At 38.3% G+C, this 16,389-nt stretch overlaps 1 protein-coding gene and 1 long non-coding RNA gene across 2 annotated transcripts; one reads left to right on the forward strand and one right to left on the reverse strand.

The window, feature by feature from the left end:
- The first annotated feature begins 59 nt into the window (after positions 1-59).
- LOC5571062 (zinc finger protein 888) lies at positions 60-8,908 on the forward strand. The gene is made up of 2 exons (XM_021853968.1): positions 60-396; positions 7,904-8,908. Exons 1-2 carry the CDS (start codon positions 271-273, stop codon positions 8,873-8,875), a joined length of 1,098 nt encoding a protein of 365 aa, XP_021709660.1. The 5' UTR covers positions 60-270; the 3' UTR covers positions 8,876-8,908.
- Positions 8,909-12,734: 3,826 nt separating this feature from the next.
- On the reverse strand, positions 12,735-13,392 carry LOC5571063. The gene is made up of 2 exons (XR_002501751.1): positions 13,053-13,392; positions 12,735-12,975 (listed from the first exon to the last, which is right to left on the reverse strand). It is a non-coding gene; the product is annotated as an uncharacterized LOC5571063 (long non-coding RNA).
- Between the last annotated feature and the right edge of the window lie 2,997 nt (positions 13,393-16,389).

The following is a 16,389-nucleotide window of genomic DNA, read 5'->3' on the forward strand; positions in this document are numbered from 1 at the left end:
CACCAGACCTATCCGATGTAATCCCGCATTTCTTTTTGCGATTTCGATCGGTGTATTCGTACATATTCACCACAAACTTCATCCGAACGCTTGTCACTCAGCGAATCGTGGTGAATAACCGATTCATTCATGTCCTTCATGACTCTATCAATGGAGCACTCCATCCATTGTTGTGATCCAGTCCGGGACAGTATTTTACTACGAAGTAACGGTTTCATGTGTGTACTTTCAATATTCGATGGTAAACACCGCAGCGTAAATCCGTGAACAATGACGAATTGTTGCCGAATCTGCCTTGACAGGGAAAACACGATCCTTTCCTTGGAAACCATAGTCGATTCCAATGGCACAAAATTGACCTGCATGCAAATGTACGAGAGCATAACAAAACTGGAGGTAAGATTTGCGTTAATGTAATCCCGCTCAATCATTTTTGAGAAATCTAGCGTAATATTTGAAAAGGGCCTATCTGCAAAACGTAAACATTGAGAAATTCTCAATTGAAGATTCCGTACCATATTTATAATTCCTATTTTAAACCCATTCGCATTTTTACTAGTTTCATACCTGTGTTCGACACCCATTAAAGTCTGTTGCGTGGCCCATTATGTTTCTAATCTCAAATAACACAACAACTCGTAAAAATTGTTGAATTCAAACATCATCGGCAGATAGGCCCTATTATGAATCTTCAAACCAGTTAGGCCCTTTCAGTTAGGCCCTTTGATTGAACATGGTTTCAGTTATGCCCTTTAATAATTTGCTTATTTTATTGATTTTTGAATTGGTTTGCATAAATCTTGAACAAAATTTAGCGATTATGTGAAAAAACACTATATAATAGCTAAATATTGGAAATTTTCGGTTGAAGATTCAGTACCATATTGATTATTCCTATTTCAAACCCATTCGATTTTTACTAGTTTCATACTTGGGGAAGATCCAAAAATGACGTCCATCGTTTTTCGGGATTTCTAGAACCCCTCTACCACCTCTGTCACGCTTTTTCTAATACCTAATCCATGCACTGTCAAATTTTCGTACATCCCCCCATTGGAGGAGGCCCCAATTGATGGACGTCATTTTCGGATAACCCCTTGTGTTCGACACTTATAATGGTCTATTACGTGGCTCACAACGATTTGAATTTGAAATAGCACAACAACTTGTAAAAATAGTTCAATTCAAACATCATCCGCAGATAGGCCCCTTAACGAATTTTCAAACCAGTTAGGCCCTTTTTGAATTTGCTAATTTTATTGATTATTGAAGTGATTTGCATAATTCTTCGACAACATTTGATGATTATGTGAGGAAACAACACAATATCATACAAGCTAAATATTGGAAACTATTCTATACAAAATCAGCAACATATTGATTATTGATTTTTTAAACCCATTAACTTTTTTTTACTAGTTTTATACTTGTGTTAGACACTCATTATGGTTTATTACGTGGCCCAGAACGTTAGTAATCTCAAATAGCATAACGACTCGTGAAAATGGTTGCATTCAAATATCATCAGCAGTTAGGCCCTTCAATGAATCTTCAAACCAGTTAAGCCCTTTCAGTTAGGCCCTTCGATTGGACATGGTTTCAGTTAGGCCCCTCCAGTTAGGCCCTTTTATTAAACATAGTTCCAGTTAGGCCCTTTTGGAATTTGTTGATTTTATTGCTTATTGAAGTGATTTTCATAGTTTTTAAATAAAATAAAGCGAGAGAAAAACAATGTAATAGCTAAATGTTGGATATTCTCGGTTGAAGGTTCAGTACCTTATTGATTATATCTATTTCAAACCCATTCACTTTTTTACTTGTTTTATACTTGAGGGCCTTCCTTAGCCGAGCAGTTTAAGTCCGCGGCTACAAAGCAAAGCCATTCTGAAGGTATCTGAGTTCCATTCCCGGTCGGTCCAGGTTTTTTTCGTAATGGAAATTTCCTTTACTTTCCTGAATATAGAGTACCTTCGTACTTGTCACACGATATATGAATGCGAAAATGGCAACTTGTCAAAGAAAGCTCTCAGTTTATAACTTGGAAGTACTCATTGAACACAAAGCTTAGAAGCAGGCTCTGTCCCAGTGAGGACGTAATGCCAAGAAGAAGTATAAGAAGAATTCTTGCAGGGCTGTTACAAAAACAAACGAATTTGTTTTTGTGAAAATCGCGACTTTTGGAACTCGATCCACAACTAGAGGCAACAAATAAAAATTAACAAATAAAAATTATTCAAAATTTTTAATGAAATTAATTTTTTTTTCAGGATAAAAAATCAGTTTTTCAACTAACTTCGCATTAAGATTATGATAAAACTAGTAAAAAAGAGAATGGGCTTGAAATAGGAATCAATATAGAACTGAATCTTCAATAAAGAATTTTTAATAATCAATGTTGATTTTCTCACATACCTAATCGATTGATTTTGATCTAAAACTTTGAAAATCACTTCAATAATCAATAAAATTAACAAATTACAAAAGGGCCTAACTGGAACTAAGTTCAATAAAAAGGCCTAACTGGAGGGGCCTAACTGAAACCATGTTCAATCAAAGGGCCTAACTGAAAGGGCCTAACTGGTTTGCAGACTCGTAAAAGGGCCTATCTGCCGATGATGTTTGAATTCAACCATTTTCACGAGTTGTTTTGTTATTTAGGATTTAAAACGTTATGGGCCACCTAGTAGACTATCATGAGTGTCGAACACAAGTATGAAACTAGTAAATAGGAGAAAGGGTTTGAAATATGAATAATCAATATAGTACTGAATCTTCAATAAAGAATTTTCAATATTCAATGTTGATTTTCTCACATAATCGATTGATTTTGTTCTAAAACTTTGAAAATCTATTCAATAATCAATAAAATTAACAAATTCCAAAAGGGCCTAACTGGAACTATGTTAAATAAAAGGGCCTAACTGGAGGGGCCTAACTGAAACCATGTTCAATTAAAGGGCCTAATTGAAAGGGCCTAACTGGTTTGAAGACTCGTAAAAGGGCCTATCTGCCGGTGATGTTTGAATTCAACATTTTTTACTAGTTTTTATGTTATATTAGATTTAAAACGTTACGTGGCCCAGTAATAGACTATGAGTGTCGAACAAAAGTTTAAAACTATTAGATAGCAATGAGTTTAAAATAGTAACAATCAATATGTTACCGAATCTTCAATCGAGCATTTCTCAATTTTCACGTTATGCTGATCACTATACAAGGGCTAAATATTGAAAAATATGAAGAAAAATTAAAAATGCACGGAAGGGCCAATCTGATTTTGATGGAAATTTTCAGTTAGGCCCTTTTATGACCAGTTAGGCCCTCTTAGTTTTATCATTTTCAGATAGGCCCTTTTAAATTTGAATAAAATTACCATTAATAATGCATTTTGCATGCCCGTAAGAGTATGTAGGAGTAATTTACGTAAAAAATGATACGAATAATGAATAATCAAGTTTGCTTACATTTTGCAGTTAGGCCCTTTTCAAATGTTACGCTAGAAATATGTAGGGTTTACACAGATTAGTGGCTGTAGTGGAGGTTATTTGACATGTTTCGCACTAATAAATGCCTATCTCAGGCTTATCAAACCTCTCTGAACCGAACTTCTCAGGCGCTACAAATTCCAACACTATCGTAGAACTGAACAAAAGTTTGTCAGCCGAAAAGGTTTCTTTTGGATACATTGAAAAATAGCATTCCTGCTATGCATCCTTCTAATCGGGGATACAGGTGATTTTTTTCCTATACACCCGATTCTGTTTTTGCACGGAGGATACGAACCGTGCAAAAAAAGTTTTCAGTTCAAAATTTCAAAAATCGTGCAAAAAAGTAACACCAGGGTGCCGGTACCAATGGTTGTAATGTACCAGTAGATTTGACTAAGGAATAAAATGAACATTTTTCGAGCATTTAACCGCGATGATAGATCGTCTCTAGTTCAGTCGAGTTGCCAAATTTCAGCTTTTTATTTTATCAAAAAGTCATATAAATAATTAAGTTTATGCAAAAAATTTGCTCCCTTGCACCAGTAGTTGCCGTCGTGTTCCAGTAGTGGATCAACGGATGGAAGCAGTTTTTAAAATGGATGTATAAAAATGAAGAAAAGCCTTAGAGATCATTGAAAAGATATTAATTGCTGTTCTGAGCGAAAAATGTTAAACTTATGTAAAAATTTACCATTTTGTTCAAAATTCCTTGTATCATTCCCGAACGTCTACTACTGGAGCACTAGCGCAACTACTGGAACACGTGTACCAAGCTCATGCGATTTTATGTTAAAAAATTAGTTTCATCACTCTTTATATTTTTCCCATATAGTAGAGGTTGAAATCATTCTGTTGACGCCAAAAGATCTTGGTTAAGGTTTTTATTTATTTTGTTATGATTTTTTATAGCTTAGGTAAACCACTAATGGCACCGGCACCCTATTTCTCGACGTTCCATGCAAAAATAAGGTTTTGGTGGAAAAAATTTGGGGTGGGTAATGTCTATTACATTACCGCGGGGTTGACGTAGAACTACTATGGACACAACTTCGATCAATTCTGGGTCAGACTCTTACAACAGTGCGGAAGCTTTTTGCAGATGATAGGATGTTTGATGATAGATGATAGGTGCTGTGAGTATTTAATTACGTTATGGGTTTAAAGGTGATCTTTCATTTGGTTTGAGAGCTTTTTCTGATTTAATTTGATTATGATGATTGAATGACAGTGAAGTTTGAGTATGAGTGTAGTGAAAGATTATTAATAATTTGTCATGTGTATGAATTTGTAAATGTACTAGTTTTGTGATGTTATTGATCGGACGGTTGGGTGCTCGGTTTCAGTTCTGGTTCCAGCTGTGTTTCGCCAAACTCCTTCAATAGATTAGATGTTTGAGGTGCTTCGATCATGAGAATCGATAGAATCGGTCTATGGTAAGAAAAGTATGAACAATGTCGACTGCACTCAACACTTATATATTTCTAAACGTTAAATCAATACAAGAACCATCTAATGTGGTCGCTTCATTTGCACGATTAGCCAACATTCAATTTAAATTTTTATTCATGAAATCGACAAATTTAATATTTTCTTGTTTTACATAATTGAATAAATTAAGGGTCATGAACATTTTCGTATCTTGCACAGTAGTACCTGGAGAAATGTACACTGTTATTAGCAGTACTTCAATGTCCATAACCATAATGGATGCCGCACAAAAGTCTCCAACCTGATCTGCTACGCCAAGGATTGCATCATATTCCTCACTAATCTTTTGAATTGTGTGAGGAACAGCTACGTTGAAAGCCGTATCCTTCTGGGCGTTTGAACTGGTTATGCAGCTGTAAACAGCAATGTCGACGGAGGAGTGATCATCTAGCCAAGTCTCACTCAGTGCAAGAAATCCTACACTGGTCAGAATTTGGTCTGTAGCAATATCCATGCAATGAGCATTAAGGCTCTGTTCATTGATATTCATCAATGTGCAGGTAGGGCCGCTATGATCAAGTATTTCACGCAGTTCGTCTCCAAGCGTCCGTAATCGATGATTGCCCAAGCGCTGCAGCTTTTGGGAGAATTGCTGCCTTTGGCGTGATGGAACTTGAAAGAATTGATAGAGTTTGTCAAAAATAGTCCTTGCAGTGAAGTAACCCGCGACAAACCAACATATACCAATTGCTGATCCTGGCTTTTGTCATAGTTGTACACGACCTCCGAGAAAGTTCCACCTTGCGACTTATTAATAGTAAAAGTGCCTGTGCTAACTACCGGAAACTGAATGCGCTTGCATTTGATTATGCCGCTCAGTTTGATTTGAAACCAATAGCGTTACGTTGGAATGAATTATTTTAAACAATAAAACTTTTTGCTGGCTTAACGAAATTCCTTGATTAGCACCTGAATCAAAAGACAAGACATAAAAGGGTTGTGTCGTTTACTTACTGAATCCTACAAACCTGTCCAAATAGTTTAATAACTGTTTTAAAAGAACACGTTGATTTCAAGCAAATCTATAAATAGAGGTGCTAGAGAAAAGTCGACTTCATTTGCTTTTCACTCTCACGAGAAGCTCTTACTAGCTCAAATTAGAATTGTTGTATTTTATCTATGAGACTCTTTTACTCATAAGGAGCGAGAAGAAATGTCGATCAATTTCTCTCCCCTGAAAGGGATGGTACACAAATTATGTCACGCTAAATTTCGACTTTTTCGACAAACCTCCCTCCCCCCCCCCTTTGTCACGTTTTTTTATATGAGTCCTTCGGAAATTTTGTAAGGCTTGTCACGCTTGGCTTGACCACCTCCCCCCCCCCCCCTTGGAGCGTGACGTAATTTGTGCATGACCCCAAATCTTTTTAATGCGATAGGGCTTTGTTTTGTTGGTTAAGTTCTGTTATTTCCTCTACGAGAAAGAATGGTGATCAAATTCTTTCTATTCATGTTTCATTTGGTGAGGAAAGGAAATCAATCGCCGAAGAGAATTCTTTCTATTTGTAATAACTGGGCGAATAGTAATGTTAACACACACAGTGGCTTCGTTTATAAGGAACTTTTATCCTACCTTATTACATCAGCAGCTTTAGCACAGGACACCAACGCGCCAGGCATCCAGCACACCATCATCCTAGTTGTGGGTTCGAATCCTGATTCTAACAAAAAAAACATTGGGCTGGTAAAGAAAACCATTGACAGGTAGTCAATGGATTCATTGTTTTGTTTATTTTTAACGCAAGCCCTAAACATACATTATTTTAAGCTAATATACATCATGAACCCTAAATATACAAACATAAATGCTAAAGTAGCACAGCTAAAAAATGTTGTAAATTTAAGTTTATTTTCATGCACATATCTGGAGCATCAAAATAAACCTAAATTTCAACGACCAGTCCATTATTTTCCAATCAAATTCACTTTAAATTTACATGATCACGTAATATTCAAGCATTTTTAGTTGAAAATTGAATGTATATTCATTTAAATTTACATGATGCTGTAACAACACACGTATCTGATTAGTTTTTACAGTAGACCTCAGTTTACATCACATTTAAAATTAAATATTTTTTTTCTGTGAGGGCTTGTGCATTAAAACTGCTTTACCAAGTATTGCATTAATTTGATTGTTGTGGGGCCCTTTCCCACTTTAATTATGCTTTATTAAACTGCTCTTAAAGGCTATGTCACTTTAAAACAAAATCTGATAGCACACTATAGAGCAAACATAAAGTATTCATATATAGCTTCGTGGTTACTTGGGGAGGCATCAAATGATAAACACTTTCGATCAACTTACTGAAATCTGTGAGATTGTTCTAGAAAATTCGAAAAAAAAATACCAGGTTGTTTTGTCACATTGGTAATTATAACCGCATAACAGTCACATTGAAATTATAAATGAGCCTCGTAATGTGATAGCAATGAAATTTCTATCAGAATTATTTCTGACAATTCACCTAGTATGCGATATGAGTTGTACGAAATATCAGACTCAAATAAGCACTTTTGAGTTCCTGGTAATTTTTAGAAATTTTAGTTTCTTCCCATACTGCCATAAAATGCAAACTTGATAATCCATTTACTCAATGCCTACTTTTGTCGAATGTTACAAACATGCAGTTATGGGCAGTATAGAGCAAACATAAAGTATGCATATATAGCTTCGTGGTTACTTGGGTAACCACTCTATTTGAACGGAACCATTGCCTATAGATGCTAAGAAGCAAAATATTTACTTAAAATAGCTTTACGATTATTTTCATGAAAATTTCGCATCGTACATCACAGAAAAATATCACACATTCATTTGAAAGTACGAAAGATGTCAAAACACACTACCTATTTACACAATTACTTCGTCTATCCTTATCCTAGGAGGTGCAACACTAATGGTTCTTGCCTTTTTGTAATTCCAGGAACCAGCGAATAATTCTTTCCAAATTCCACGACACATTTGCATATCTTGCCTTGGGGAGCTGAACAGGTGCTACAAATTTCAGCAAAAGGCAATTGAATCGTTTAACGTGCTTATTAGACAACATTTCTTGCATCAAGAAAGGCAATTTGAACAAATTAGTGAGATTAATACATGTACTGATGGGCCAATAAAGAGTGAACCAGTCGAGCAAAAAGATTTGACAAATCCTGTTGGGCGCATACAGAGCCCAGTAATATCCCCTCACCATACTGATGAAGAATATTTAGAAGTAGACTTCCTAGAAGAGAAATCATACCACGAACAGAGCCCTCATGAATGTGCTGACAGCGATAAACTTGTGCAGGAGAATGTCGCCATTGTCGAATCTAACCACAAATGTACAGATTGCCCGAAGGATTTCGAATCTCAAGCTGCTTTCGACACACATTTAGTTCTGGAGCATTTTCAGGAAACACCCGATGGGGACTTTATTTGCCCTGTTTGCAGTAAGGTGTTCAACAGTAGAAGGTGTCTGCGTCAGCATAGCCGAACTCACCAAGATAGGAACGCCAGAAAACATAGATGTCGTTACTGCGAGAAAGCCTTCAACTTTGGTCATCATCTCAAAATACACGAACGAATCCACACCAAGCAGAAGCCGTTCTCGTGTTCTACGTGCGGAAAAACGTTCGCTTCCAAAGATAGGCTCGCAAATCATCATCTCCAGCACGTGGATGAACCACGGTATGCTTGCGAACTGTGTTCTGCCTGCTTCCGAAGCAAGAAAGTGCTGAAAATGCATTCTATCTTGAAACACGATGCACCGGTTGGAAAGTTTGAAGCCATCGAATGTAATAAATGCGATAAGAAGCTGTATTCCAAATCGGCAACGAACGCCCACATGAGAGGACCATGCGGAACTGATTTAACTGTTGATGTTGTAGGTGCCTCAGTACTACCTAGTACCTAATATGACAATAAAATAATAAATAATGAAAAGTTATTAGTGGTTTCATTTAATTTAAACATCTTAGAGAAAATGGCTTTTCCATGCAACATTAGTGTAGTAAAATTTACAAAAAATAGTAAAAGAACAGTTCACCTAAATTACGGAAACTCAGAACATCTTCTTCTTATTTCTGGTGTTATGTCCCCACTGGGACAGAGCCTGTTTCTCAGCTTAGTGTTCTGTAAGCACTTTCACAGTTATTAATTGAGAGCTTTCTTTGCCGATCAACCATTTTTGCATGTGTATATCGTGCGTTGGCAGGGATTTTGCTACTTTTCCCGAATGACCCTTTGGGAGCCCGCACTATACACGGTAAAAAATAAGCACGATGCTATCAATAATTCTACTCTTGGATTTGCACTACTGTTAAATCTTGACAATATCAAGGTAAAAGCACTTGGATTCAACGTTGCATGTTTTGATTTAAAATATAAAAAAATAAAATAAACGTTTCTGCTAGACCCAGATCCGCACCATCAATCTACGGAGTGCAAGTCTTGTATCTTACCTCGACACCAACTTGCATCTATTGAAAGGTGCTGAATTTATCTCAATCACGTTCTACAACGAGCAGTCAATGATTGCTTCCATACAAAAGACATGATATTCAAAATCAACGACTTTTCACTTCAGAGTCTAGTGCAAGAGAGAGTAGAGCAAATCCAAAGTTAGAACTCTTCAAATCATGGTGATTGGTGTTTTGAATTGAGTCAAGAGATCAACCAATTCAATCGAACGTGTTGATTTTTTACCGTGTACAAATCTCGTCCAGCACGTCGTTGGCGAGTAGTGTGTGGTCTTTCAATACCTAAAATTAATGCGTTCTCGGCTAGGCATTGCATATAGAATAGAAATATGAAATAGAAATAGAAAGCGTTGTGTTTGAATGGGCATTTAATGATTCCGAAAGAGGTGTGCTTTGCGAAAGAGGACCACGTGATTATTGAGCTGAAATCGAATTCAGGTCAATGAGTCCTCTCGTGAGTAACGCGTCATATCAAGTGAACTCGGAGTCGTGAGTTCGATTTTCACCGAGAAGATGTGTAACTTTTTCGCAAATTTAACATAAATTTGTCAATTTAATCCAACTGCAAAGTATATGTAATGTTTAGTTTTACGGTAGTTGTTCCAACTTCCACTCGGCTGGTAAGACACAAAATGATAATTTCACTACTCTTTGCAAAGAGCGCGATAAATGATTAAACACTTAAAATTTACCATGATTTCAAACTACTTTCAGCTTGAGTTCACATTTTCATCCATTCCAACCAAAAAGTAGATTGTTCGATTTCGTTCGTTCTTTTATACAGTGGTTACACAAGACATACACGTACAGAATTTACAGTTAGGGGAAAGTGGGGCAGTTTGGCCACCTTAAGAAAAAGTCAATAAAAGTGCTGAAAATATTATGGAAACTTTGGGTTTTTGCGTGATTTCCAACAATTCTTAGATCAATACACTAGATCTGTATGATTTCCGTTGTCTTATAATATTCCCGAATGAATGAGAGATTTTTCAAAATTTTTATATTTTTTAGACGATTTTTTACCGATGGGGTGAAATGAGCACCCTATTTTTGGTTATAAAATTGTCTCAGATATTCTAAAAAATCTATTATTTTATTCACCACACTTGAAAGTTATTAGTATTTATAAACACTCCGTGCAAAAAGATTGAATTTCAAAAATCATTCTAACACTCAAATTTTATAATTCTGAAATGTTGGAATTTGAAAGAGCCATTCGGGGCAATATGGGCAGTTTTATCGAACTTCATTTATTTATTTTTCTTAGAGTTTGGAACACCGACTTCTAGGATGTCTATTGCTTCATTTCCTTGTCAGCTTTGGGGTTGCATGTTATTTCAGATGAAATTTCAAGAATTTGTGCAGTTTTTCAAGAGGTGCTCATTCAACCCCATTGGCCAAACCGCCCCGTCTACCCCTACGTAAAATAATACGTATTATTGTTATTTTCAATTTGTTGCAATTAAAAAATGCATTGAAACAAAAATGATTTTTATCAGAATAAAACAAAAATATTGTTGAATTTAATGGGACCAATCCTAACAAGAAATTTGTTAAAACAACAAAGCATGGCAAATGGAAGTCGTACCTATTTGTTTCAATTTCCTTTATTTTTGATGTAAATGATCATACGTATAGCATAAAAAAATGGGGTGGGTAATGTCTGTTACATTACCGCGGGGTTGACGTAGAACTACTATGGACACAACTTCGATCAATTCTGGGTCAGACTCTAACAACAGTGCGGTAGCTTTTTGCAGATGATAGGATGTTTAATGATAGATGATAGGTGCTGTGATTGTGAGTATTCAATTACAATATGGTTTTAAAGGAGATCTCTCATTTGGTTTGGAAGTTTTTTCAGAGTTTCGGATTTCAAAGTAAAATACTTTAAAAGGATTTGATTTGATTATGATGATTGAATGACAGTGAAGTTTGAGTATGAGTGTAGTGAAAGATTATTAATAATTTGTCATGTGTATGAATTTGTAAATGTACTAGTTTTGTGTTGTTATTGATCGAATGGTTGGGTGATCGGTTTCAGTTCTGGCTCCAGCTGTAGTTCGCCAAACTCCTTCAGTAGATTAGATGTTTGATAGCTTGGGTGCTTCGATCATGAGAATCGATAGAATCAGTCTATGGTAAGAAAAGTATGAACAATATCGACTGCACTCAACACTTATATTTTTAATAAACGTTAAATCAATACAAGAACCACCTAATGTGGTCGCTTCATTTGCACGATTAGCAGACTTTAAATTAAAATGTGTATTCATGAAATCGACAAACTTAATATTTTCTTGTTTGGAAACGTCAATATTAAAGTCACCGGTGACTACAATAGGAGCGTTTTGTTTTACATAATTGAATAAATTACGGGTCATGAACATTTTCGTATCTTGCACAGTAGTACCTGAAGAAATGTACACTGTTATTAGCAGTACTTCAATGTCCATTACCATAATCGATGCCGCACAAAAGTCTCCAACCTGATCTGCTACGCCAAGCATTGCATCATATTTCTCACTAATCTTTTGAATTGTGTGTGGAACAGCTACGTTGAAGGCCGTATCCTTCTGGTAAATCGCCACACCTCCAGCTCTCACGCCTGGGCGTTTGAACTGGTTATGCAGCTGTAGCCAGCTGTAGCAAGGAATCCTACACTGGTCAGAATTCGGTCTGTAGCAATATCCATTGCATGAGCATTTAGGCTCTGTACATTCCCGCATATTTAAGAACCATACATGTACTGTTTCCTGTATTATTCACAAACATATGCGACAATATCGTAGCCGTTTCGTATAACGTCCAATTTAACAATAAACTAACCATACCAGAAACTATTTTGGCCGTTTGATAAATTGTTATTGGTCAAATCACAATGTGGGGAATGGGCGGTTAAGTTATGTAACCATAAAAAAACTTCGATTTTCCCGAACAATTTTTTTCGTTTACAATTTACTGAACGGTTGACATACTGTCCTTTTTTTGACTGATTCACTGTACAGCAAATAGTTTTTAAATAGGTTAACAATACATTTGCAATGTGAAAAATAACGTTTATTTAATTGTTGATTTATGGTACGTTATGTTATTTTAACCCTATGCTGTTTTGTTATTTTATTGTAATATCATAAGAAAATAATTGATGAGTATTTTGATGGAAAATAATAAAACAAGTAAATATGTATTGAAAAATCTTACTTCAGTATTTACGTTTATGTCAGAAGTTATATTTCAACTACCTATACATATTTACTTGTTTCATTATTGAATATTAAAACAAACAAATAGTTGCCTTTTATCATACAAATCGATTTTTAATGATTTTTGTTTCTTAAATCTCCAATTTCCAATTTTGATTTTCCGGAATTTTTTTAGGACTTGTTTAAACGCTCACAAGTGAACACAAAAAAATCGCTCCTGCAGCGGTTGTCTTCATTGTTGAGTTGGAAATCCAGCCGCGTCTTGACTTTTCGCTTCAGATGAGCCATTCTACTGCAGCTACGAATCCGGAAGATGCACCTAGTGCAACCTACCGAACACAAAAAAAAAAATAAAGGTAAACTTCAACGTCTAGTTCCGAACTTGTTTTAATTGACTGATGCTTACCTAATTTGTTGCATGTGGAGGCAGGTGGGTTGTACGGTTTGATTGGTGCGCGGTCCTCCTTTCCCAATTTGTAGCAGAATCCACAGGTAATCCAAACATTCCTTGGGGTTGGGGACAGCAGCCGTGGAATTTTCAGGTGTTTTTTTACAACAGCCATCAGATCACTGAAACATTACTTCACGGAACGTTTTACACGTAGATTTTTTTATTTTAACTAAATGAAAACTGTATTTTAGTGGGATCACGGCGAAAATTTTCGGCAACTTGCGAGTTTCCGTTTGTTTTTATGGTTTTTATTTTTCACTGTTCGAGCCAAACACGGAGTAAAGCACTGTAAAAAATATGTGGTTGATTATGTGTGAACCACTATAAAACTATAAAAAAGAATTGTTTATTAAGCTGGATCGTAATTTTATTTTGAAGCTACATAAATAATATCTCATTATTTTGTGTGTATGAGACAAACTTAATGTTTGATCGTATTGTGTGAAAAAATCTATATCATATTTTGATTGAATCGTTGCGAGACTATTTTTTTTTACCGTGCTTAAATATATCGCGTAAAACTCATCGTACACACATACCGAAGCGTATCACTATTTGCGAAACTGTTGGAAATTGGTAATATATAGTAAAATTTACATATATAAGTGTGTTGCGCAAATATAAGCACAAATTATTACACGAATGGTGTTTTTATGTTGCTACTATTTCTAACGAGTTTTCATCCCCTTATACTTCAACCACTTATGGATCTTTTTATAAACTGTAACAATTTGGTGTACATTGAACTAATTGGTTTTTATGGTCTCAAGTTTTAGGTCCCAAATTGTTCAACATGGAATCGACTGTTTGTGATACACTAACATTATTAGATAGAGGAAACATACTGTACGGAAAGAATGAGAAATTGTGTTTTTGTATGCGGGTTGATACTCATCAATGTGCAGGCAGGGCCGCTATGATCCAGTATTTCACGCAGTTCGTCTCCAAGCGTCCGTAATCGATGATTGCCCAAGCGCTGCAGCTCTTGGGATAATTGCTGCAGCTCTTGGGATAATTGCTGCAGCTCTTGGGAGAATTGCTGCCTTTGGCGTGATGGAACTTGAAAGAATTGGTAGAGTTTGTCAAAAATAGTCCTTGCAATGAAGTAACCCGCGACAAACCAACATAAACCAACATATACCAAAAGCTGATCCTGGCTTTTGTCATAGTCGTGCACGACCTCGGGGAAAGTTCCACCTTTTTTTCCTTCTAAGCAATGGGGGGATAAACTGCTCAACAGACTCCGGACCGAGGTCCGGGAGTGTGGGGTTGGGGACCATTTACTACGTACAAGCAGTAAACAGGACTACACCCCCGACCCACTAAACCATTTCCATTGCCGCCAAACCCTTCGTCTCTCCGGGACCACCAAGAAGGCATTGCTTCGGAGAGGGGCTATTGCACATCGCATCCTCCAGGTTAGCTGCGTAGCCATGCAGCAACGAACATCGATGACACGCTTATGGGGGTCCACCAAGGTAGCATGCTGGCGCATTGCCAGCCTCCCGGATGGTCCTCACCTCCCGTTGTCCGCTGAAGGCGGGCAGGGTCGACCACTAAGCCCGCGCCCAGCTGCACCGCAGGTATCAAGAACTGATACTGCGGGCTTCGCAATTTGACCTACTGAAGGCTCAGGCCCTATCAGCTAGCACCAGCTGGGATTGCTGACGAAGGGGCCTCCACCTGCCCCGAACAACCAGAGGCTCGTATCCACCCAGTAGGCCGGCGCCACGACAGCAGCGCTACCAGGATGTTCTCCCCGCGGCCACTTAATCGCTGTAAGGGTCGATTTCGACCGTAGGGCACCGGTATGACCTACGTAGCCGACTGCGAACCCTTGGACCACCTGTTGATTAGCGTCTGCACTAGTCACTAGTCGCGGGGCCCAAATAGCCGTAGCGGTAAACGCGCAGCTATTCAGCAAGACCAAGCTGAGGGTCGTGGGTTCGAATCCCACCGGTCGAGGATCTTTTCGGGTTGGAAATTTTCTCGACTTCCCAGGGCATAGAGTATCTTCGTACCTGCCACACGATATACGCATGCAAAAATGGTCATTGGCATAGTAAGCTCTCAGTTAATAACTGTGGAAGTGCTCATAAGAACACTAAGCTGAGAAGCAGGCTCTGTCCCAGTGGGGACGTAACGCCAGAAAAGAAGAAGAAGAACTAGTCACTCCTCGAGTCCACACGCCACCTCCTTTGGAGTTCCGAGACGATGTGGGTGATAGCCGATGAAACGGCATTCCAGCCAAACTCGTCTGCACACATCCTCTGGACCAAATTGTCCGGAGTCGTGTCCCGACCGCATGTGGCAAACATGCGGTCACGCATTGTGCGGAAACGCGGGCACACGAACAAAACGTGTTCCGCCGTTTCCTCTAAACCTGCACAAACTGGACATTCGGGAGAACCCGCATGACCGAAACGGTGTAGATATTGTCTAAAGCATCCATGACCCGAAAGGACCTGTGTTAGGTGGAATGTTAGTTCCCCATGGCGCCTATTGACCCAGATATCTAACCTCGGAATCAACCTGTGAGTCCACACTCTCTTGGTGGAACTGTCCCACGCACGCTGCCATTTGACCATGGAGGTCGTTCTGGCAGTCCTGCGAATGCCTCTTGTGCCGCGCCTTTCGAAGCACTCTATGTCTTCCATGATAAGGATACCAATAGGCATCATACCGGTGATGACACAAAGTGCATCGTGTGACACGGTACGGTACGCGCTCGCAACCCTCAGGCACATTAGCCTATAAGTACTCTCTAGCTTGCTACGGTAGCTATCGGTACTCAAAGCCGTGCCCCAAGCCGGGCCACCATACCTCAGTATGGACGAGGCGACACTGGCCAGAAGCTTACGCTTGCTGGCGTACACCGCAGAGCTATTGGACATCATCCGGGACAGTGCCACAATAGCTGTGGAGGCTCTCTTGCAGGCATAATCGACATGGCTACCGAAGGTAAGCTTGTCGTCGATCATCACCCCCAAGTGTTTGACGGAGCGCTTCGAAGTGATTGTGCAGTCGCCTACACTGATCACCGCTTGCTGCACCGACTTTCGGTTGTTGACAACAACAGCCTCAGTTTTGTGGTGAGCCAATTCCAGTTTCCTGGAGCTCATCCACTCCTCCACAATTGCGATCGAGTGGGCTGCAGTCAATTCCACTTCTTCGATCGATTCACCATAGACCTCCAGCGTAATATCGTCGGCAAAGCCAACGATGACCACACCCGCCGGGAATTTTAATCTCAACACCTCGTCGTACATGACATTCCATAACACCGGACCCA

This window comes from Aedes aegypti, chromosome 3 (assembly GCF_002204515.2).
Source record: "Aedes aegypti strain LVP_AGWG chromosome 3, AaegL5.0 Primary Assembly, whole genome shotgun sequence".
NCBI classification, from domain to species: Eukaryota; Metazoa; Arthropoda; class Insecta; order Diptera; family Culicidae; genus Aedes; species Aedes aegypti.

Bases quoted from the DNA above. Each gene is read 5' to 3' on its own strand.
- LOC5571062 (XM_021853968.1), top strand. From the start codon at position 271: ATGACGAATTGTTGCCGAATCTGCCTTGACAGGGAAAACACGATCCTT. The intron at 397-7,903 runs GTAAGATTTGCG...TTGTAATTCCAG, and splicing joins AGAGCATAACAAAACTGGAG to GAACCAGCGAATAATTCTTT.